Source organism: Diuraphis noxia, unplaced genomic scaffold (assembly GCF_037042655.1).
Source record: "Diuraphis noxia isolate RWA-SAM2 unplaced genomic scaffold, SU_Dnox_SAM2 contig0003, whole genome shotgun sequence".
NCBI lineage: Eukaryota > Metazoa > Arthropoda > Insecta > Hemiptera > Aphididae > Diuraphis > Diuraphis noxia.
Genome location: NW_028301713.1, coordinates 14,710,144 through 14,735,940, shown reverse-complemented (window position 1 = coordinate 14,735,940; position 25,797 = coordinate 14,710,144). Strand labels below are relative to the sequence as shown.

General features: G+C 31.6%; 1 protein-coding gene across 3 annotated transcripts; it reads right to left on the bottom strand.

Moving 5' to 3' along the window:
• Positions 1-25,557, bottom strand: LOC107172903 (fatty acid synthase-like). Of its 3 annotated transcripts, none has more exons than XM_089222837.1 (28): positions 25,292-25,557; positions 15,174-15,395; positions 13,274-13,426; positions 12,150-12,524; positions 11,098-11,336; positions 10,801-11,031; positions 10,511-10,702; positions 10,316-10,438; positions 9,937-10,167; positions 9,678-9,867; positions 9,355-9,584; positions 7,094-7,231; positions 6,851-7,023; positions 6,644-6,788; positions 5,907-6,020; positions 5,723-5,831; positions 4,806-5,063; positions 4,243-4,419; positions 4,010-4,164; positions 3,685-3,861; positions 3,323-3,628; positions 2,737-3,191; positions 2,552-2,675; positions 2,311-2,487; positions 2,075-2,254; positions 1,226-2,005; positions 813-1,058; positions 1-710 (listed from the first exon to the last, which is right to left on the bottom strand). In XM_089222837.1, the coding sequence occupies exons 2-28, from the start codon at positions 15,379-15,381 to the stop codon at positions 237-239; spliced, it is 6,360 nt and encodes a 2,119-aa protein (XP_089078963.1). In that variant the 5' UTR covers positions 15,382-15,395; positions 25,292-25,557; the 3' UTR covers positions 1-236. The 3 variants fall into 3 exon arrangements, with proteins under 3 accessions (XP_089078963.1, XP_089078962.1, XP_089078961.1); XM_089222836.1 differs by having other exon boundaries at positions 25,296-25,557; XM_089222835.1 differs by lacking the exon at positions 25,292-25,557 and adding an exon at positions 22,290-22,592.
• Between the last annotated feature and the right edge of the window lie 240 nt (positions 25,558-25,797).

Sequence of the window (25,797 nt, the reverse complement as noted above, 5' to 3'; positions counted from 1 at the left end):
TCAATTATATAAATAAATTATATTTAAAGTTTATTTATTAAATAACATAGTTTTATACGAATTTATATAATATTTCAACAACAACATATCATCTATAAAAGATTTGAAGCTCCAAATCACATTATATTATACCTTACACATTCATGTAAAAAAATAATTTTCCAAAGAAACATTTGAATTGGAAATATTTACAACCACACAACAGAAATGTTTAAAAAAACACATTGATAAGTCTATCAGGGCCCATTTAAACCATTGGTGGCTACAATAGGAGTATCAATAACTAGCTCACTCCCACCATTTTGAAATTCCCGTAGTCTCTTGGCCGTTAAACTTCTGATTTCCCCAATATTCATAACTAAATCATAGTTTCTCTCCAAAGTCTGTTTGATTTCGGCACCCATTAATGAGTCCATGCCCAAGTCAGCTAGAGTTGCAGATTCATCAATATTCTTTGTGTCCTTCACACCTAAGATGTTTGCAACAGCATCAATCAGGCTCACTTGGGTGGATCCTCCAGATCCGCCCTTTCTCTTATCAGCTAATACCATCGAAGCCAAGACAGGTTGTGGATGTTGCAAAAATACATCAAAAGCACTTAAACATGAAGCCATACGTTGTGGCAATGTACCACCAACAACAGTTTCATTTCCTCCCATTGTTTCCATGATAAGACCAACATCTCCAATAGCTCCCCATTGAATAGCCAACTATTAAAAATAAATAAATAATTAATTAAAATTTAATTGATGAATTTAATTTGTAGCATATTATTGAATTTTATTATATTATTTATATTGATAACAACATACCCCTGGGAGACCAGCTTCTTGTCTGGCTTCACAAATTCTTTCCATGACAGAATTGGCAAAACCGTAATTGGTTTGACCAGCATTACCCCGTCCACAAGATACAGATGAGAACACAACAAAGTGATCGAGTTCAGGGCAAGACTTCCTGGTGACTACGTCTAAGTTTTTGGTACCAGTTACTTTAGGTTTGCTTACAATTTCAAAATCTTGTGGTGTCTGATTTTCTAAAAATGCATCTCTCAATACCTTAAAATAATTAATTATCAAATATTAATGAAAATTATAAATAAGAATAAAAATAATTTGAAAATTAACACATACAAATGATATAAAATGTACTTATATATACGCTTTATAATATAATATCTTACATCTGTAACATTTCATTTATCTGGAAAAATAGAATTACTTACAGCAGCCAAATTAAATACGCCTCCGACTGGTCCTAATTTGTTACTGTCGTCAATTAATTGTTGAGCTCCATTTAATGTTGAACAATCTGCCTTAGATATCAGTACATTAATACCAGACTCTTTCCAATTTCTAACACAAACAGCTTGATAACCAGTAGTGATTCCACTTCTTGCTGTCAATACAATGTTTTTTGCTCCTCTGACAATCAACCAGTTAGCTAATTCCAACCCAAATCCTCCTAGACCTCCGACAAGCACATAGGTTTTGTCTGGATTCATGTAAGATCGTGGAATTGAAGTTACTAGTTTGGTTGCAGGCTTAACAACTGCTGTGGATTCTTCATCTCTAATTTTCAATACTACTTTTCCAATATGTTTTCCAGAGCCCATATACCTGAACGCTTGTTCCACCTGAGATTCAGCAAATACTGTGGCTGGTAAGGGATTTACTGCCCCATTCTGTATGCCTTCGTTGAGCAATCTAACTACTTCTTTCTTTTCCTCATTTGTAGAGTTTATATCAAATAACGAGTCCAATAAAATTCCGTGGAATGTAGTGTTTTTCAAGAAAACAGACATTCCTAGTGGACTGTTATTGGACAAATCAAGTTTACCAATTTCAAGGAAACAGCCATCTTTAGCTAAACAACGAACAGATGCTTGGAGTTTGTCTTCAGACAAAGAGTTCAACACAAGATCTACACCACGTCCTTTAGTTTCTCTCAAAATATGTCGTTCAAAGCTAGTGTTTCGAGAGTTGGAAATATTTTTATCAGTTAACTAGATTGATAAAAGAAAAAAAATCATAATATTTTAAACATATAAATTATAATATAAATAAAATAATACCTTAGGAAAAGTCTTTTTCAAAAATTCTCTTTTCTCTTTACTCCCAACAGTAGTATAAACAGTAACACCCATATGCAAAGCAATAGCTATAGCTGCTTGTCCAACACCTCCTGTTCCAGCATGTACTAACAATGAATTACCTGGTTTCATTTGTCCTCTTACACATAAAGCATAGTATGCCTAAATGAAAAGACATATTAATTTGACTTAGAGTAAATGTGAAAAAAATTTCTTACAGTTCCATAAACCACTGGTACAGTCGATGCTTCCTCTAAAGTCCATTTACTAGGTACTTCCCATAAGAAATTTGGATCTGCAAGAACGCTGGTAGCTAATCCTTTGGCAGCGAGCATACCCATTACTCTTTTACCCTTAGAGTTACGACCAGAGAATTCTAATCCAAGGATACAGTCCTGATGTTGAACAAAATAGAAAAATTTTGTTATAATTTAAAGATAATAGTTTAAAGAAACATACTTGTCCAGCCAAATCACCAGGCAATGCATCAGGAGGGAGTTTTCCAGAAGCCAACATGATATCACGGAAGTTCAGTGGTGCATAGTAAACGGTACACAGTTCAGTATTTAATTTATATTCTGGTCTAAAATGTTGGTGACATTGTAAGTATATTACTTTTGTAGTCTTTTATAACAGATACTCACTTGTAATGCGACAAAGGTCCTTCAATCCATTTCAAACTGCTCAAATCTCCCCTTGTCAAAGCATTAATATAAGCATGTACGACTTGTAACGAGGGCTTATCTTGTTGGTTTTCTAATTTCAAATGTCTCATTGAACCCCATACTCCATTAGGCTTCAATACATTGCTTAATAAATCTTTTTTCAACTGTGCAGCATAAAGAGGAGCAGTTAAAGAGAATTTTGGAGCAGCTGAGTCTTGAATAAATACGGATCTGACACTATTGCCACCAGGTTCTTGTTTGATACAATTCACCAAACCGATAATTCCGTTAGTTTCTTCTCCTTGAGCAAACAAAACTATTTTTTTGCTAGGGTCAGCTTCTGAAGTTTTTAGAGCAGATTTTAATGTTTCAACCCACTCATACGATTTTTCAGACACTTGAATTACTTCAGAAACTGGTTGATTTTTAATAACCTAGATTAGAAATGAATAGTAAAAATAATCTAGATAATACAACATGAAGTATGATTTATAGTTAAGTAGAATAACTAGATGATACATTATGAAATAACTTTGTTTTAATGTACTAAAATATTTAAGCATACCTTTCTCAATAAATAGAATGTTCTATCATCAGTCGATAACTTGCTTATAAAAATAAGATTAGTATTCTCTATGATGCTTTGAGAAACATTATTGGTTTCAGATGTAATGACAAAGCTACCGTCTTTCACTGTTTCAGCCAAATTATTTAGTTTATTTTGTGATTGTAATACATCAAAAGCGACCACCACATGAGCATTAGATTCAATAGGACCATTTTCCAACGATTTGTTTATAATCTTCACTTCTAATGGTCCCAAAAATGGAGCCATAGCTTGTGCGTGGGCTGTAGATAAGGTTGCATCCAACTGAAAACATAAATCAATTGATGAGAGTAATTTAACAATTTATGTTTAATACTAACAGATATCAAGGGTTCAGATTCCAGAATGTTGACAATGTTAGGCATAAAAATCTCTTCAAATGGTTTATCTGCTCCATACTCAACAACTTTTACTTTTGCAGCACCAGCACTGTTTTCTAAAACAATTTGTAGATAAGCAGTGAAAATGTTCAATACATCAATTGAAGGCGAAGAAATCTGTAAATGTGTTACAATAAATGTTATTTAGTATTAAAGACACATTAGGGTAATAAAATCAAAAATATTACAAATGGAATAAAAACTTTCATTTTAAAATGCAAAAAACTACAATTATAATATAATAATATATAACTGAACAAATTACCTTATCAGCTGAGTACGGTACAAATGAATACTTTTCCAATTTGGGAGCTGCCTGTGATTGTTGTCTTCTTGGAGCTAAGCTCAATTTCAATCCACATAGTTCAATTCCACCAGATTTAATGACATTAATATCTCTGTACATGTTTACAGGAACATCTAAAAATCCAACATTATAATACCCAAAATTCGTGCATCAGAAATTAACAAACAAAAACTTGGATCACAAGCACTTACTGCTTTTTTCAGGCATGGTTTCAACTATTTTCAAATGCTTAATAGGATCAATAATAATTTTTTGCAGTCTTGTCGGCAAATATAACTCTTTGGTTTTCAAACCCAAAATTGAAAACTGGAGCATTGTATCGATATAGCTAATCCAATTTCCATTCCATTCCAACTTTCCTTGAACACCTATTGTGAATTTATTATACTTATACTAGTATTTAGGACCTAGGTAATGAGTAAAGTTTATAGGTTTTAATTAACTCTATAATATAGAGTATCTTGAAAGTTGAAATAAATCAAAAACCTATAAAAACCCATTACATTACATACTTATATTTAGTAATTTGAATTTTATAAATATATATTTATGCAGTTACTATAAGGTATATTTAAAAATATAGTAGTAGACAATTTTACATTCAAATATTTAAAAAAATATATACCTTTATTAAAAAAAAATACACAATGTACTTAATTTTAAGAACCTAAGTATACATATAACATATTAGATCCTAATAAAAAATATTAATTAAAAACAAAAGCTACCGCCTAATGATCATTTTATACATCACCTTTGTTGTCAGATTCTTTAACTCCTCTAAACAGTCCTTTGTAATCATATCCTCGCAAACCCAAGTCTTTGTATATGTCCCCTGATTTAAGTGGTATATCATTTTCATTGACATCGATAACAGGTAATTCAGCCTCTAATAGCTCTAAATCTGTGTCATTCAGAACAGAAATGTGACCAGTCACTGCAACAGAATCTCCTTCACAAATCTCAAAATTTCCAGTTCCTTCAAAAATGCTAACTGAGAAATTTACGTTTCCTGCAAAATGAAAAATGTTTTTGTTACAATCAGATAATGCTAGTGATTACATTTAATTTTACCTAAATAATTAAGACTATATGAATTGTATTCTTCTATAGATATAATATAAATGGTCAAAATGAGATATTTGATGCTAACGATCTTGGGAACCACTCATCTGATAGTCATACATTTTTTTTTATTATTAAGGGACAAAATTGCAATAGACGGGTGACGTCATCTGTTCAGTAAAATAAAATTAGAAAAATATAAAATGTTCTAAAAACATGGCTAAACATTGTATTAACTTAGGTAACTATAGTTTTTGAGCTTTTGTGTATTTTCAGTTTATTTTAAAATATTGACTGTAAATATCTATAGAAAGAATGTACAATTTGAAGTGAACTGAGGTACACTAAAACCAAGGTACATATTTATATCGGCTAAGTCAACTAGTAGATGATATCGCAGAAAAGATTTTAACATTTTTTCAACTCTAAAGAGATAAGGGTAGCTCACACATATATTTTTTTCAGCTCTATATTATATACTATTATAATTAGAAGAAATATGAATACATATAAATACATTTTCTAAACAGACCAGCTAGTTAAATACAAATTTTTAAATGTTGTGAAAATGATTTACTAGTTTTTTATTATATATAGCATAATTACCGTCTTTAGGCATGATTGTTGCTCGCAAAAACTGTACATTTTCAATAACAACTGAGAATTCTTCGATGTTCTTGTCTTGGAGTTTAGCAAACGTTTTCCAAACGAGATTCTACATGTTTTCACAATACATTTTATAGTTCACAAGAAAAAAATTAAAATTAAATTTGATTAAAATTGTTCTTACTAAATATCCTGTTGCAGGAAATAATACTCTTCCGTCAATGGCATGTCCAGATAAAAACTGATCTTCTTCTGTACTTAAATCAACTTTAACAATGCATTCACCAGATCCACCTTCCTGCAATCAATCATGTATTAGTATAACTCTTGTAGATCAACAATTATCAGTGATTGTTTATGTATAATAAAGATCTATAGCACAATACTTTCAATGATTTTTAATTTTAATACAAATATTAGTACAGATACAGACAATTTTTTAATAAAAGATCTAGATTGAATAAAAATTTGACTATTCTTAAAATATCTTAAATGTGTCTTTTAGTGAACAAAAATCTTTTTGCTTGATATAAATTGTAATAATAATACAAATTCAAAAATAAAATATACATAATTTGTTTTTTTTTTTTTTTATCCTTCAAGAAAATAATTGGCCTCACTGATCATTTCTATGATAAAATCATGTTACAATAAATTGAAAACATCTGAACATGTAAAGGAAATCTTAAACTTCAACATAAAAATATTAAAACATTTATTACAATCATTTTTGTCTAAAATCTGGTCGGTCAACCTAAGCAGATTTAATTGTTACTTTATTTAATTGCTCCATAAGTCATAACTAATAACTATTCTGATAATTAATAATATAATGATTATATTATATTTCAGGTTAAGAAATTTCTTATTTCTAATTTCTGATTAAGTTATTATTAATTTAGTTTGTTTTATAGGATATACCTTTTGTAAAAACTCAGCAACAGTCCATTTAGTAGAGTGATCCCATTCGACCAATGATTGAATCATTGGTGTCCCACGTGCGACTGGATATGATACAACTGGGTACAAGTTTTTTATTTGTGGTTGAAGTCCAGCATTGTATAATCTAAAATATAATAAATATCACTTTTACAACTATTCTATCAAAGTAAAAAAATCCAAACCCACTTTCCAATAGCTGATAACAATACTGAAATATTCCCTTGTGGATTCGTTGAACGCTTGGTCAGACCGATACATAAACATTCTGGTCCTAGAGATCTTTTTAAAATGGCTTGAAGTAATGCGTGTGGAGCGATTTCAATAACAACAGCGTCTTTTGGCACATGAAGGACAGCTTCCTAAATAACAATGGTGTTAAAATAAATTTATGAAACCATTATACAAAAGGTAGGCAGGCAATGATCTTACATGGAACAAAACTGGGGACAGTAAATTGTTTACGTGGTATGCAGTAGAGCTCATTTTAGCTAGCGGAGTACCCCATAATTCCTCGGGTATAGATGAACTGATCCATTTTGATGAACGGGGTTTTGGGTTTTGTAAAATCTGTAATTGATAGTTTTAAAAGAATTAGTGAAATAACGTCTGCGTATATTTTTTTTTTCAATGTATACATTCATAAATATTTTTGAATTGGTATTTATAAATCATTCAATCACAATAAACAGATTATGGGTGAAACAGATATAAACATGTCACGCCCATTAAAAAAAAAAAATAATTAGTGAAGCAATTAATTTTAATATAAGTATAGATATATAAGCATGGTATGCAATGTCATTTTAAATCAATTCTTCTTTCACAAATGATTGTTTTTATAAAAAAATATTATGAATTCTAATGCAACAATACCATTGAAATATATTGTTAGGCATGTATTATCTTGGTTTCTAAATTTTAAATTTTAAAAAAAATATTAATTTCACTTTTAATTCCATTTACGAATAATAATGAGTGCATTGTGACAGTATAACTGTGTGGTTTAATGATCTTCCGTAAAATTAAAGACATATTACGTTTGATATTTTATAATGTTCAGAGATGTGCATTTTTAAGAGAAAATATTATTAATAATATTATATTTATCTTGAATAAAAACGAATATTCAATAAATACGACACGGGCGAGCGGATATCCGTCTTGACGTGTCGGTGTGTTGAAATGTTAATGACGATCGACGCAGATTCCGGGGATGGGGGCGGAAGTGATTGATGAGAGACAACACAAATAAAATAATAACAATACACGAAGTATCGGTATCGCGGTCGTTGATTTGTCGCGATCGATTAGCGACAATTGATGAACATAAACAATAGTTTAATAATTGTAACGAGCAAGTGGCACAGATGACCGACCGTGAATGCAGATAATATACCAAATAAGTGGTAGGTACGGCCCATAATAAAATTAATACTATGGTTTTATTACTTTCATTTTGAGGAATGATCAAAATGAAAGGCGTCGCGTCAGGTAGAGGTGTATAAACACTAAAAAGATATGTGTTCGGAATACCGAAAACTAGAGTAAGTCAAGTATGACGGGTGTGTCGCGAGAATACGGTCGGACGGCATTTCGTTACTCGTTCGCGGATTGGTCTACGGGGCTATATGACAGAAGCGCCAAAGGCACAAAAATGACCTATCATTTGCGCCAAAATGTGTAGGACATAAGCGCCAATATAATATTGTATACCTAACATGTGAAATAGGCGCCAAAGGTGCAAAAATTACAAATAATTTGGGCCGAAATTAAAATTTTATGTAAGTAGATACTGGCCATTTCTCGTAAAAATCTATATTTTTGCTCTTTATATAAAATACACACAATACCTTTATTTGTAATAGTTTTTGTAAAATCCATTTTAACGAATGATGCTTACACGAATGCTACCGAAGTACTTACTAACAATGTGTTATAAACTAATAACACAAAACTGCTCATACACTGTCTATGTGACAATCTATTGTAATCAGATATAAAATCTAATTGTCGACATTTGTCGATTAAGATTAAACGTTGGAGTTTTTGAACGATATAATTCTAAATTTAATATCTGTTATTTAACATCTATTAACCGTGGCACACAGGTACCTAGGATTTTGGCGCTTTCGTACGATACGATTTTGGCGCTTTTGTACGACACGACTTTATTTTTTCTTATCTAATTTTGGCGCTTGTGTCTTTCACCGGGTCTACGGAAAATGTCACAGCTCACAAACCGACGGCGCCGACGAGCATATTATATTAATATATTATTATTATCAATTAATTTATAACAATTATCTAACGAGTAACGTCGTACGTTGTTGCGCCGACGAGCATATCAATTAATTTATAATAATTATTAATTATCTAACGAGTAACGTCGAATGGTTCATAGACTCATAGTTCATCCGCCGCCGGGCCGTTGACCGTTGCGCAGTTGCGCTGCTTCGGCGGCTTCCGTCTGCCGTAACAGGTCAGCGCGCTGGTGTCGCCTACCATAGACTGGTTAATGGTAAGTCCGAAGTCGTAGGTAGCAGGCGCGGCGGGAAAGCGACATTTTGAATTTATTCGAACGTCATTCTCCCGGGTCCGCGTCAATCAAGACGTGATCATAATAATATATTACAGTTCAAGGGCAAAATATTTATTTTTTAGATTATAAACATCGTGTAAAAATAGCATACTTTTTCCAAACTCTTACGAAGCATTGGTTCGGCATCAGCAATATATTTAGAATGAAAAGCAAATCCAGAACTATTGACTTCTTTGGCAAAAATACCTTCGGCTTTACAAGTTTTGACGAATTCGCTGACGCTTTTAGGAGGGCCAGATATTGTTACACTGTCTTCGCTATTGTGACAGGCGGCTACCAAATCGGCTGGCAATTTCTTTTTAGTTTCTTCCCAGGACAAGCCTACATTTACAAACTCATTATGTAATATGAATAGCAAAATAATTTGAAAAATAACAATTTATTAATTCAAATATTATTTATTTAGTAATTTACCAACAGCAGCCATTGACCCTTTGATTAGTTTGGTTTCCAAAACACAATGAGCTCTCAATGCCGAGATTAAGATTGTCTGTTCGATGGTAAACGTGCCATCGGCGTAAGCACAAGTAAGTTCGCCAACTGAATGACCGATAAAACCGTCTGGTTCAATTCCAATCGATTTTAATAAATCAATCAATGCCACCTAAACGAGTCAAATATGAATTTAGAATAAACCTATCAATTAGTAAAAGAATAAATACCAAAATATTACTTGCATGGATGTTATCGATACAGCCGAGTTAAGGACATTGTCAAATGTTTTTTCATCTTTGGAGTTCAAAATGCTCAACAAATCAATACCTTCAGCTTGGAGGACAGTAGCTGCTCTGTTGATGGCTTTGGCAAAAGGTTCCAATTGAAGCAGTCCTTCGATCATACCAGCCCATTGGCTCCCCATTCCGGAAAAAACAAACCACACTGGTCTTTTATATGATCTTAATTCCTACAACCATTAAAAGATCATTTTTAATTTAATATCAATCGATTAAATACACTGTATTAAAGTCTATAAACAAATTTCACTAACTCGATAGTAATTAAAAAATTTATCAAAAACAAAAGAACTTGAAAGTTAAAATAAAACAACTTACAGTCACTTCAGAAATAGATTTTCCTAGGATTGAATATCCTCTATAACCGTGTCCGTTAATGTTACTAGCATGGATATCGTGTAACAAAGAAACGAATTCATCGTCTAATGGCGTTTCAGTAATCTAACAACAAAAACGTATTTAATTGATAACTATAATATAATAATAAATTTATGAAGTCTATTAGTAATGCACATTTTTCAACATATTGTTCACTGCTTCTTCCGTTCTTCCAGATACGGTAATCAAACGTGGCACATGGTTTATGATTTGAGTGGTTTTAGTTTTGGAATTAGACTTCAACAACACGTGAGCGTTGGCACCACCAAAACCAAAAGAGTTGAGAGCCACATAGCCACCGTTAAACTCCCAGTTTTTGTTCACAACCTGTGAATGCATGTGATTAAAATGTGAAAAAACGTGAAAAAACGTGAAAAAACGTTTTTTTAAAACAGTTATAATTTATTGAATGAATTGCAATTCACTTGTAATTTTCCGTTTAACAGAGCTGGAATGTCAGGGTTCGGGTTGGCAAAGTGAAGATTCGCAGGAATTTTACCGTTTTCCATAGAAATGACGATTTTTGCCAATGAACAGAGGCCAGAAGCGGGTTCAGAATGACCCATGTTCGATTTGACGGAACCGATCAATAGTGGAGAGGTACGATCTTTAGTAAAAAAATCAGCGATAGAATTGACTTCTTGCGGATCACCGACCTAATTTCGCATAAAATAAAATAAACGTCAATAATAATAATTCATCTCAAATTTAAACCATCATACTTTGGTTCCCGTCCCGTGAGCTTCTACGTAAGACACCTCAGCTGGATTTACACCACATTTGGCGTACACTTCTTGAATGAGTTTATTTTGCATGGCTCCGCTAGGAAAAGTTATCCCCTGGTCTTTGAATCCGTCGTTGTTGGTCAGAGCTTCTACTACCGTGGCGTAACTCCGTTTGGCTATACTGGCCTTTTGCAAAAACACTGTCACTACAGCTTCGCTTCGCACGTATCCGTTTCCTGTTAAAAACTATCAAGTATGAGCGAATGATTGTTGCTAATAAAGTAATAACGTTGTTTCGATAAATTGTTATATGCTCGCCGACGTGCATTGACCTCAAATAATTCTCAAACACTTGAAATATGTCTACATATTTTCAATCGTAGGTAGAAAGATTTTTACTGAGTATACAATTATTACTTATTAGTCTAATTTAATGTTGTTTTTTTTTCAAAATCGGAAGTTCTTATCTTTGTATTTTATTTATAGTACCTATATCATATTTTATTCATTCGTTTTGAAGTCTTTATTATGTTTGGTAAAATATTATTTATACGATCTAAGTAATAAATATAAAATTATTTTATATTATATACCTATCTATGCCATAAGATTACCAGATTACGACACAATACTGCTACTTTTTCAAACTATATCGGTTGAAAATTACCTACTTAATTTTAAGAATATAATTTATTACTATACTTACTATAGTTACTACCTACCTACTTAGTTATTTTAAATATTAACTCTATAATTACTTTTAGGCAGATATTTATTGTTGTATTCATTATTTTAGTTCTAAGTTGGTATAATTCATTTTTTTTTTAATATTATAGAAAAATTGGGGTACTTAATAGATGTGGTTTTAAAACTTAACCTATAGCTAGGGTGTCAAAACTCAGGTCCGAATAGCAATATGGTGTTAAACGGTTTTTCTAATAAAAAAAAAGTGTCAAAACTATTTTTTAGCACACCCAAAAAAACAACAAACAACATACCAATAATACAATATAAATCCTTTCCGTGCTTATGACGATAAAAATACATACCGGACGCGTCGAAAGCTTGGCACATCCCTTTAGATGACAACATGCTCAACTTGTGAAACTGCAACGAGTTGGTTGGCTTGAGCAACAGGTTGACGCCGCCCACCACGGCCGCCTCGCACTGTCCGCTACGTATGGCGTGTAATGCTTGCGACAAGGCGAACAGGCTGCCCGAACAGGCTGTGTCCACCGCGTAACTGGGCCCGTTGAAATCGAATGTGTACGATATCCGGTTGGGGAACATGGCTCGACAACATCCGGTGAGCCCGTAACCGTTCACGCGCTCCTGCACTCGTCCCCAGTAGTCGTCCGTCTCACTTTGAAATGTGCCCACGAATACTCCGGTTTTCGATCCGCGGAGTTCGTCGGGGTTCACGCCTGCGGAAGTTTTGAGAATGCTATAATGTTCACCTCGCCATTGATTTGTATAAGAATAAACATGGTCGTCTCGTGCGCGATTTATCGTTTTTTACGTCCGATTTACATGATGCATAGCATACGTATTATGCTCTTTAAAAATTTGAAATATGTAATAATAATATAAAAGTTGAAAAAATCGGTTAAAAATATTATGACTTTAAATTTTTTATGGTAGATTTATATCACCGAAAATAAATAGATAATATTTGTGTATCGCATTATGAATATATTTTTCATATTGTTTGGAATGTTTTTTTCCAAAGATTAACTGCACATCATTTAATATATGACTACAGAACTAAACATACAAAATTATGCAAAAAAAATTTTCATTTGTGAATTTGAAAGCTATAAATATCTCGGAATAATTAAATCAGATTTCTCTTATTTAGGTATACTTTCAAAAGAAACATATAAATGCATAGAATCCCGAATGTTGGTCTTTATTGTTGTATAATTTACCATTAATAATAAAATTGTCAAAAATAGAAACTGTTTTTATTTATATAGCAGGTATATAATATAGTATATACCTAGGTATTAAGTATTAGATATACATGAAATACAATCACATAAATATTATATAATTTGCTGCGGTTTGTTTAATATATCGTCGTCAAATATTGTTTCCGATCTATTTTTTATTTATCACTATTTTTGAATCTTTTGTTGCTCTAAAATTACTATTATTATTATTTATAACTTACCGGCGTCTACAATACATTCATAAGTCGATTCTAAAAGCAATCTTAACTGCGGGTCCATGACTTCGGCCTGTTTAGCGTGTACTCCGAAAAAATTGGCATCGAAATATTCCAATCCCTTGAGTTTTCCCGTCCTCGACGGTAAGCCGTAAAGACCTTGAATAAATGAATTCAATGCAAAATATAAGTAATTATATAATTAATAACGGAAAATATAGATCAGTGTGATGTATGTGGTATGTTAACTTTAATCGTTGTTGTCTATCAGTTGTAGAAGTTCACAGCGGATTGTGTATATTATAGTCAAAACCATACAGTGGGCTCAACAACAGATATACACTAGGGGGCGCTGTCGTGCTTGAGCATCCCTATGTTCCATATCGTTGTAATTTCAAATATCTTTACTCTTTAGTATATAAATTATTTTATTTTATTTTTAAAAATAATTATTACTATTTTCATTTCTATTGTTGAATAATTTTGATGTGCAAAATGATATAATATCTTTTAAACGGTCAATGCGCAAACGATGTATAACCCAAAAACCGAACGATGCGCAAATGTTTTACAAAAAAGGTTAAAATTAACAATAGTGATGCGCAAACGATAACCAGCGATATTATATTTGATCAACGTTTGCAGAATCTAAGTTATCCGTTTATAATAGCGTCTATAGACGTCATTACATCGTAAAGTATTTATTATTATTTATTATCTAGAGTTAAAAGATATATTTATTTATTTAGGACATAAGTTCACAGAAAATAGGTAAAACAGTCATTAGATATGGAAATTAATACAAACCACAAACCAGCGGCAAACAAACAAAATAGAAAGTAAACGTCATCGTAATCTTTATATACAGGATAATTCATCAAACTTGCTCACCCCCCCCCCCCCATTTTTATTACGACACCATAATCACGAACATGTTCAAATTCTGATTTTTGAAGTTTTTAAATAAAGGTAGATACTCAGACAATTTTTCAAATTTGAATTTTTTGTACTACTCAAAGAGACTTCCTTTTTTTACTGTAAATTATTTAGTGGATAAAATGTTTTAGAAAATGTTGATGTACCTTTACAGTTCAAAATTCGAATGAATTGTTTCTTAGTTATTAAAATGTTTGTACTACCTATCATTAACTATAATCCTTAAAAATTATTTTACAAAAATATAAATAAATAAAATAAATTTATTAAGGTACCCACTACTTATTACCAATAAGTGTATTAAATAGACTCGTATACAGTACCCACCTGCAGTAAATTCAATACTCAATAAATTATACATTTAGTATAATTTGTGATATAAGTAATGTAGATAAATTACATTATAATATATACCCGTAAAACCTAAAATAAACGGAAGCTTAGATCAAAGGTGAAAATAACAAGTTGTAAGACTAAAATATTATAATATAGGTAGCTATTATATATAGGTCGTTGTTAGAACGTGTGTATATACGGGAACCTAACTTTTTTTTAGAAAGACAGTCAGCATCAGACGAAATCCCGACGAGCTTATATACGGCTATGCGTTTAATCATTTTAATGTTTAGATTTGTGCGAATAAAACAATCTATTTTATTTTAATGTAACAAGTTAAATGTGTTAACTTATTAGTTATTTATTACCTATCTGTTTTCAACACATCACAACGTGCTATGTCGTTTAAATAATCGTTGCGGTACCGATCGTCGTGTCCTGCACAGCGATCAATCACTATACATAAACCTATAAACCTAAAAATATTACATACGGTAATTTTCTGTTATAAATTATACGTTCACACGATCACTTTATGTTAAATGTAATACATATGTCAAGCCAAATAGTGCATACATACTAATAATGCGTGGGTATAATTATGTGTATAATATTGTATATTAATATCGCTTACCGGCTGGCCAACGGCGATCGTCGTCGGTGACCATGTCAACACCGGTGAACAGGTTTTCTTTGAATTCGGCGATTGAATTGGACTCCGGAAAACGTCCGGATATTCCACTGATGACCACTTCGTCATCGTTTCCATAGTGTGGAGTATTACCGTTTACAGCCCCATTTACGGTTTGTAGTTGACTAACTTGTGGGGACTTAGATGGCATAGTAGCTCCTTTGGCTATTGAAACATTACGATAAACAGAATAGATAAATATTATTTTTTCGTTTGTTATGAAAACAGCATATTAATAATATATTAACGCAAAATACAATATTGTAAAGACAAATTATTCTTTGACGACTCGTAATAAGGGGGAGAGAGTGTTTTGGATTGACAAAATGCAATTTTATGAATAGTAGATTATGTGTACCTATGTTTATATATAATTTTAAACGGGCCAGGCACGAGTGCATATATGCAGTTTACCAAAAACAATCGTTTATAAATATTTAATCGATGATTTTTTTGTAAAATCGAAAGAAAAATAACACAGTACCTAATATAACTAGGTTAGTTATTAATAAGTTTTGGATAAGTGAACATTTTATGAGACAAAAAATAATCAATATTCAATCATTAGCAAATTGCTTTATTCTGCTGTTACTACAAGGAGACAAGTTATGCTAACCTTACGATAGAGTTCATTACTTCGATATTTATTAATATTAGTTCGAGTGGTAAATATTTGACAGTAAATTTTTTCGGAAAAAAGATAATACAAAAAGCATAGAAATCTAATCGGCTCACATATACCTAGTATAGATTATTGTAAATTTACATCAAACATTATTTTTATATAAAACAAAAAAAAGTCTAATCAGCAATATATAAACATGATATTCAAAGAAAAATTATTCATTAATATAAAATTATAAATTAAAGTAATATACGCAAATCAGGACACCTTATGTTATTAGGTTAGGTCAAGTTAAGTGATCGCCACACTCTAAAAATCCACCTTGACGAGGCAAGAGGGCTTGGTCAGCTATTCACTGATTTCTAACGTTATTACGACAACGATGGTGCAATTTCCCAACGGAGTTTCCCACGTCAGTCAGAAACCGAGCCAAACAAAAGTAAATTATGAAGTTCTAAAATCCATTGCTAACCTCTGAAAAATTAAGGACGTGAAGAACAAAAGTTAGCTCAAAACAAAAATTATTGATGTGTAAATACTCATGTAAGATACATTTCAAAATGTGTTATCATTTCGGTATGTGCATGTGCATTAAAATATGTTTTTTTTAATAGCAGCACTCATTTTGAACACCATATTCGGATAGGCCTATATTTTTTTTAAGTAATTCTTATATGAATCAATTATAGTTCTAAATTCAAAATTGACTGAATAAAGGCCATTTAAATTTTAATAAATAATACATTTTTAAGATTCATTGAAATGCATAAAACCATTAATAATTATTTATTATTGGTTACTTTTTGAACTTTTTTTTACAGTGCTATAAAAAACATTAACATAATATGAATATAAAATTAATTATACTCATAATTAATCATGCTATATCTCGTATAAAAAAAAAAATACGTACAGATATTCAAAATTAATCAATAATAAATAATTATAAGTGGTTTTTTGCATTTCGATGAATCATAAAAATGTATTATTTATTATAATTTTAAATGGATCTTATTCAGTCAATTTTGAAGTTAGAACCATAGTTGATTCACAAAAATTACTTTAGTATCTAAATATGGTGTTCAATATAAGTGTTAAAAAAAAACATAATATTTTACTGCACATGCACATACCAAATTGATAATAATTTTGAAATGTATCTACAAATGTGTATTTATATACTACTAACTTGTAAAAAAAAATCAACTTATTCCAATTTAAACCATCCGAGAAATTCAGTGTTGCCTAAATATTACACATGGCGTATAATTAAATGCATAATACTATGTAGTAATAAATATAAAATATATCGTATCGATTTGTTAAATTGATAATAATAAATTGTTACAAAAACCAATCTGTAGTAGGTACGTAACTGAAAAAAATAATAATATAGTTATAACTTCTACTAATATTCTAATATATTAATATAAATAATATAATATACTGAAATTCTTATAGAATAAAAATCGAAAACAAGAAACTTTATCTTAATGAATCAGAAACAACAGTAAACATTATTCAAAATCATATCTTGAATATTATAATAGTAGCAAATAGCAAATAAATACATAGTTTAAGAATAATGCAAGACTGTATAAGCTATTTGCCTTACAAGTTAAAATTAAATAACCAAAACACTATTTATTTAGGAACCTTACTCTTTTTTTGGTAGTTCAATTCACAATTTAAGAAATGATGGACATTTATATTATAAAATACCATTGCTCTTCAATAAACAATAACGTAGGTATACTAAAAGTTTTTTTTGAATAGGAACGGGTAAACTGAGAAAAATAATTGGAATGGACTTTGAACATTGAAACCCCCTTATCTTCAAATCCAGTCTATTTTCCTTGTAAATTCTAAATATTATACAATATTATATTATATTATATATTTTAATATTACTGTTATACCATCATCGAATTCAAATTGACCTTTATTTGACATCTAAGAGTAATTTTATTAAGTTAAATAATTTTAATGAAAATAAATTTAATAAAAATAAAATATTTGAATATTATAAAGTACCTAACTTATGCCTGATTATAAAACTATGCTATTAAAAAACATTAATTTTACACAATTCAACACGTTTAATTCGTAGACGCTTTTTTTTCAAAAACAGAATGCCAATATACATACAGAAAGGGTTGGATTGAAATCACTTAATTGGTACGACTAACATTAACCGGAATCGTTACCTATAGGTTTAGCAAAGCCGCTAAATTTTTCAAAAAATTGGTATTCGTCATAGTTACAGACTTACAGTATTATATTTTGTAAACGATGAAGTATTTTATTATTTCGAGCTGCTGATGAATAAGAAACATTTATATTAGTGTCTAGTGTCTACTGTGTAATACAAACAAGTGCGAACATTTATTCTAAATTAATATTATATTTAATATTTTAATGTATTAGATGTGAAAGTATTGATAAATATCAGTCATTGTGATGTTAATGCACAATATGTTAATTCATAACTACAAGATTATCATCATACATTTTTAACAAGTCCTTACAAGTCATACTCAAACAAAATAATTCCTGAAGAAAATAATTTAATCGAGATTTTAATGTTTACCAGACGTATCGTTTCATTTAATTAAAAATTACCGAAAAACAATCCCGATCAGACTTACCTATGTAATGGTCCAGATTCTGCGAAATATAAATTAGAAATTTAGAACTACCCCAAACCCCTGCCCAAATCAAAAAGGTATTAAAAAAAGAGGCGTCACCGTTTTCGGCCAAAATTTACCCTTCCATTTTCGGCCAGTGTCACTTTTTGGCCAACACTTAAAATGTACCCTACTCTTTTCAGCCACTGTCTCTTTTCGACCACTGTCCCTTTTCGGCTAGCACAGTTTTCTTTAAAATTTACAATTTTAACAACTTATGAGTTATGATCGTATCAAAAAATGTGATTTTTAAAAAAAAAATATTACATAATACTTTGTGAAAAAATAATAAAATAAAATGTTATAATATAATACATCAGTCGAATAAAAATATAATAATAATTAAATATACACAAAAATTAATTTTTATTTAACAAATGTAATAATTTGTTCAGTTGTTAAAATTGTAAATTTTAAAGAAAACTGTGCTGGCCGAAAAGTAAATGGTAAGTTTTGGCCGAAAATTAAACGGTAAGTTTTGGCCGAAAAGGGAAGGGTACATTTTGGCAAAAGTGGGCCGCCCAAAAAAAAGCGATCTTTCGAAAATTAAACATTAATATATTATATTAAGTAGGAACCTATAATAACATATTGTATTTTTATTAACTTTTATGGCCAAGTATTTATTTTTGAGTTTTTATACTCTTTCATACACTTTTAAGAGGCATGTGTGTCTCCGTCTTACAAATGTAAAACATTGCGAAAACTGCTTTTCGAGAGAGACAACCATCACTCAAGCTTTAATCCAAACTAAACAACCAAATTTTCACAATATTAAGTGGAGAATATTTTCAATGCAACGTTGTTTTTATTTTTTCGATATCATAACTGAAAAAAAAATTATTCAAGTTTGAAAAACTCAAAAATAATAAATTCTTAATCAATAAGAACTTTTTTCGTATTTGTGATGTCGAAAAATTAAAAACAACGTTGCAAAGTAAATATTCTCCTCTTTGTAGTGTGAAAATTTGATGTTGCTCAGCTTAGATTACAGCTTGAATGGTTCTTTTCCTTGCAAAAGAGTTTTCGCAATGTTTTACATATTTTGTAAGACGGAAACAACTGCACGTGCGGGTGCAGCGTCCTCTTAATTTCATATTCCAATTTTAACATAAAAATACGCATTAGATAGTACCTCTACCTAGGTACATAATATTACACATATTATTATACATTTTAATCACAATATGACCTATGAGTTTATGTCAATGATTTATGGCATCACATTTGGACATTGATGAATAGCTCATTGCCTGCCAGTAGGTCCTAACCTTATTAAGTGAAAATAAACATTATAGTGTCTGAGCGTACTTATTTGGTACACGTTATTATTATTCGACTATTAAAATTTAAAATTATGGTACAATACATTCATATAAAACAGTTAATATTTTTGATAAAATTTAAAATGTAGTATTATTAGTTGTTAATATATATAGTATACATAATATTATATCATATCATACATATACGCCACTAGTGATTATTATGATGTCATCTCCGTGTAAACATACAGCATTTTTGGACACTTCCTCGAAATTTCAATACATTAAGGAATGCGTTTGAATCGAGACCAATAATTCGACCTTACTCAAATATGTATAAGTGTGTAGTCACAATGTACATTGTACGGTGGGTATTTAATTGATCGCCGATAAAACGAAAACATACATAATATTAGCAATGAAAATAATATTTTTTTAAATATTATTATTTAGCTTTACAAGTCGATAACATTATAATGATAAACTAAGGTTAAATCGCATTTGGATAGGTTAAATAATCCATAATTTTCAGTATTTACAAAATGTTATCTTTTAACATTGATCTTTTAACACAAAAGGGTTTGATGTGCGAACATCACGCTATACACATTCACCTATTCCGCAGCAAGTAAATTGCCTTTTGTTTTTTTTTTCACAAAAATAATTATTATTATTTTAAGTTGAAATTATAAACAGTAGGTATATAGCAGTTTGCATGTGTGCAATTCGGTTGGGGGAGGTGTTCTTATAGCAACCACAATTTTGAAATCATAATTTCTTCATTAATAATAGTTAATTATAGTTCTTATTTTATATTGGAGTTAGTGGGACAATGTTGCTCATCTTGTAATCCATGCAAGCCCGTAGTCAGACCAAATTTTCAGGTGTGGTAAACAAAATGTTAGGAGGTCATTGTATTTAAAAACAATACTAATTTATAATATTTTTAATATTTTTATAGGAACCAACGATTGTCTTTACGGAGTGTAACGCCCTTTCTTGCCACCCGTAGATACGATCCCGAGTCCATATGTTCGAAATCTTAACACCTTCAATTTTGAAAAATTGCACCACTTGGATCACATAATATCATCAGTACTCAAATAATTTAAAAGTGAAAAAAGTATGCAGCTAGATATGTGGCATACAAATTGAATGTCACAGACTGCACAGTTTTCCGGATCTCCCTGCATATATATATATATATATATATATATAGCGTTATGGGAATATGAAGTGGATCGAGATTAAACAAAACAATTAATATACTAGAGCTCTCTCTACGGCAACCAGCTCGGTAATTTCCAATTGATGTTTTTGATGACCCGTTTGTCGATGTGTATAAATATCGGACACTACCCAAACAGTGGACAATTTTTTGTCATGCCATTATAAGAGATACAAATCGATTTTTTACTCGTGTTTTACATTAAATTTATACAATTAGTATGTATATACACACACTGATTCCGCTTCTGCAGCACTAACGGTGTACTAATTAATATAATATTTGCTAGCGCGAATCATTATTAGATAAGAAAATTAAGATACGCGCGAGCAATAAACGGCCGACATGAGTTGATCCCGATCACGTGAAAACAAATTACTTACAGGTAATCCAGTGCCCGCCAGTTCGTCTGGGTGAATTCAATAACTGCTATCGACGCACAAAAACCACAATAACATAATATTTTTGTGCTATAGTCACTTGTTTATACGTAATTATTGTTGTCGATTAAAACGTTATGAGAGTAATTTTTTCGAGGCTATATGTCTCGGAAATCTTTGGTTAGGTTAGAAAAAATGTTCACCGAAAGGAATAACATTACGTCAACGGTCGAAAGCTGTCTTTGCTCGGACGCATATGCGCTGCAATTTCAATAAAAAAAAAAAAACCCTAAGGGTGCTTAAGCCATATATGCATTTACTCGTTTTAGTTATTTTTTAGAAGAAAAAGTTTTTGATATACATTAACACGAAACATCATTTGAGGTCATTATTTGATTTTTAAAGTTGGCGGTGCAAATACACCTAGAGACCCCCTCCCCCTCTATTTGAGCCTATATTCTAGGACTTGTTACCGCGGTACATGCCTCTCGATTTAGTGCGAACTCTAAGAAAACAAATCGAACTCGAATACAAAAGGACCCTAAATATAAACGGATCGATATCGCGTTCGAGAACTGTAAATAAAAAACACACAGTCAAGTATAGGTTTACACGCCGTTATAACATTAGACGTCCAATTATAATAATATCGCCGTACATAGATGAATGGACATCACCGGTTGCAGTGACACATCGGGTTTTATGTTAGCCTTTGACCCAAGTAAAGGACCCGCGAGAAATGCATAGGCGATGGGTTTCATAATATTGCGTTAAATTTTACACCGCTGATCGTGAGTTATGACTATCGGTCATGGGTAGTATTATACGACGACCCAATTTATTTTCATCATATTATGTATTAATTACGACTTACTTGGTATTATAGGTGCTGTGGTGTATAAATTTTACGCGGTTCTAATGTAATATTCGTCGGTCGGGACGGACCGGAGACTCCGTGGTGGGTTATTTTGACGATGACGACGTACGTATAGACGACGAAGACGACAATGGCGCCCGGATATAATCCAAAGATTGCGTTGACGCGGACGTGCACTACGGGTAGGTATATAAATTTATATTGTTCGCTGTGGACCGCTGTAGATCACTGACGGAAGTGCGCGGACGGTGGCGGCGGTACACGATTTCGGAGTGCACATCATCATCAGCTCGCATCCATAAAGGCAGTGTTATCAGTCCGTTATCAGTCGTCCGTCGACGGTAGACGACCGTCAGCCAGGGGAGAAAAGGCCAATTATTATTATTATTATAATTATTATGATTCTATATAAGCACACACACACACACGCCGAAGAAAGGACGAAGATGACGGCCGGACAAACATCGCAGTAAGTCGTACGTGCGTACGCGGGTTAGGTTTCAGACGGGTCGTAATAATTATTTGTTTTCCGAAAACGATCGAGTTGGCCATTATTATAGGTCAACGAGATAAATTGTGATCATCTATACACCGTGTGCTCGTGTGTGTGTGTGTGTGTGTGCACAGATGAAAATAACATGAAAACAATATAAACGTGATAACATGTTTGTTCTGTTGTTCTATAACAACCCATCATCCGTACAATAATAATATGTGCGCTCATACCACAATGCCTTGTTGTATGCACGACAAGGACAAATCAATGTTAAACATGATGATTACACAACGCCATACCCAACTCGTCTCATCTCTAATTCGGACCGATAAAAACATAATTTTACGACTTAACGGACTTTGTATGCTTTATAGGTACAACAGACCTTACACCACGTCGTCGTGCACAATATAATATGCATATATATTTATTATATGCGTTATATATACCTATACGAGTATGATGTTGACTCATCGTGGGGTTAGCGAAAGAAGATTTAGCTTCAAACCAGTCGATTTAAAACAAAAAAATTAAAAGTCGAAAACAAAATTTATACGTTTTTCCTCATAAACGCATGTACTAGCAGAACGTATCTGTAGGCGTCTGGATCAGAGTACCCTGAGTCCCTGACACAATAATAAATGGGTAAAATGGAGAAGTTTAAACCACATACGAACCAAAGTGGAATCGATGAAAGGCCCAGTAGTGGTCAAATGACTTATTATGAAAACTTGGATAACAAAGACTAAAACTACCAAAGCAACTAAAAAAGTTACCAATATAATATTGTACATCAATGTGTTATTTTAAATTTCAATCTAATATTACCTTTATTTTACTCTATTTTACTTAATTTTATTCTATTGCACTTATAACTCATAACTGTGCTACTGCCTAACACGACATAATAATAATCAGACTACCCTTTAAGGAGAGACGTGCATGTAGAAAACAATGTCACATGTACTAGCAACAGCACTCATCAGTCATCACCCTTCAAATTTGTTCACCGAACGTCCACCGAGTGGTGGAAATGAGTCTTTAATAACTACCTGCAATTACCAGTAGTCACGTTTTTTAAATTTTAAGTTGAATTCTCACCACTGCGGAAAGCAAATGTCAACAGAGCGTGGACAGCGAATTGAATTTTAAGCGTCGAGCTGCGTTTTCTCGGCACCTAGACATATTATATGTGTAGTGTTAGACTTATACGATTATCATAATATCATCTGCAATCACCTGCAGACATCACGTATGACTTGAGATTGTTATAATATTTTCAAGACTAAAATGTTATAAAACAAAAAAAAATTGAAAACAACCGATTACTCTAATTCTATTGGGTCATAAGACTACATTTTAATACTCTAACAAAATAGTACCCACCTTTTGTGGGTGGTTTTATTTTTTTTTTTACAAATATAATATATATTGTCGTAGACAGCAATTAACTCTATACGAATTCGTGTCAGAGATCGTAAAAAATAATAGAATATATTACAATTTGCTACATGCTAACTCTACGAAAAAGTACGATCGATTTCACAACGAATAATAGAATATTTATGACACATGAATAACAGCCTTAATCTCACACAACTCATATAATGTAATCATATAGGAACTGTTGACCAGGTCACGGACTAGCTTAACAAAAGTTAGATATAAGTATTCATAAGGAAACTCGCAGCTCACGCGAAAATCAATGGAATCGACATGATTTATGAAAAAGCTCAGAGGACATCAGAGACAGAGTGTACAATAACTATTAATAACACTTGAGCGCCTTCACACCACTCATATCAGAACTTATTGTACACATTTTATAAATTTTGCTTAAATTAATGGAAATAATTCAAATAAACCATCATTTGTTCACTGTTGAACAATTTCTATCGACCATTATGAAAAAAAAAACCACTATCACATTTGAATCGCTGATAGCTCGCATTTTTTATATTTTGTGAAAAAAAAAATTAGTTTAAAAAATTAAGAAAGTCAATTTGGAAGTGGTTAGAACAACTACCCCCCACACAAACCAACCCCTGGGCACACCCCTGTAGGTGCCTATTTGCATATATCAATAAAGAGTATTGACAAATTTTTTCTTACTGAATTTCTCTGATTTTGAGAAATTAGATCAACATTTTGTCATCACAGACAAATCGATCAAAGTTTGCACGAAACACTTGCTAAAATAAACGCCGTAGTAGACCTACTTAAACGAAGTTAGTTTATATAGGTCTTTGGAAATAATTAATTCTGATCATTAAAATATGTAAATTAATTTACCCATGGAGCGTTGACAAATTCGAGAGTTTTTTAAAAATACTACATGAACACACATATGACATATTTCAATATTTGTTGTTGTACATCATTAAATGCACGAATTCGTGGCACTCGAGTATCGAGTAGAAAATATGAACAGTTATATACCGTCAAAAACCCTTAACTATATATGTATCTTCGTGTTGGTTATAAAGCGAACGATTATACCTACTTACAGGTTACGGGTGGTACACTACGTTTCTCCGATCCGCTCAAAATCTCTCAGACGTGTGATGACGACAATATTATATAATATGACGAGGTTGAAGCCGATCGTAAGGTGTTTAGAATATTCGACCACGCGACGAGTCGTTCAAATGCGACTTAAAATTTTGTTTTATGCCCCATACGACGATGGTACGTTGGATGATGGTGACGTCGCCAACGGTTTTCGGGATTGATTAAGTTTCACCGTCGTGTCGTAACAACAACGATGATTGGCCACGAAAACGATTTAAACAGTGATGAATAACGGGTAATATAATAATAAATAAAAAAATAAATAAAACGTGAATCAGCAGGTGTGCGTGCCCATAAACATGATAATATGTATTAGGTACACATCACCCATATAATATAATATAATATACGGCAACGAAAATTATTTAGACATCTAATAATACAATATTATAATGATGATATAAATAATTAAATGACGTATGTAGGTACGTATATATA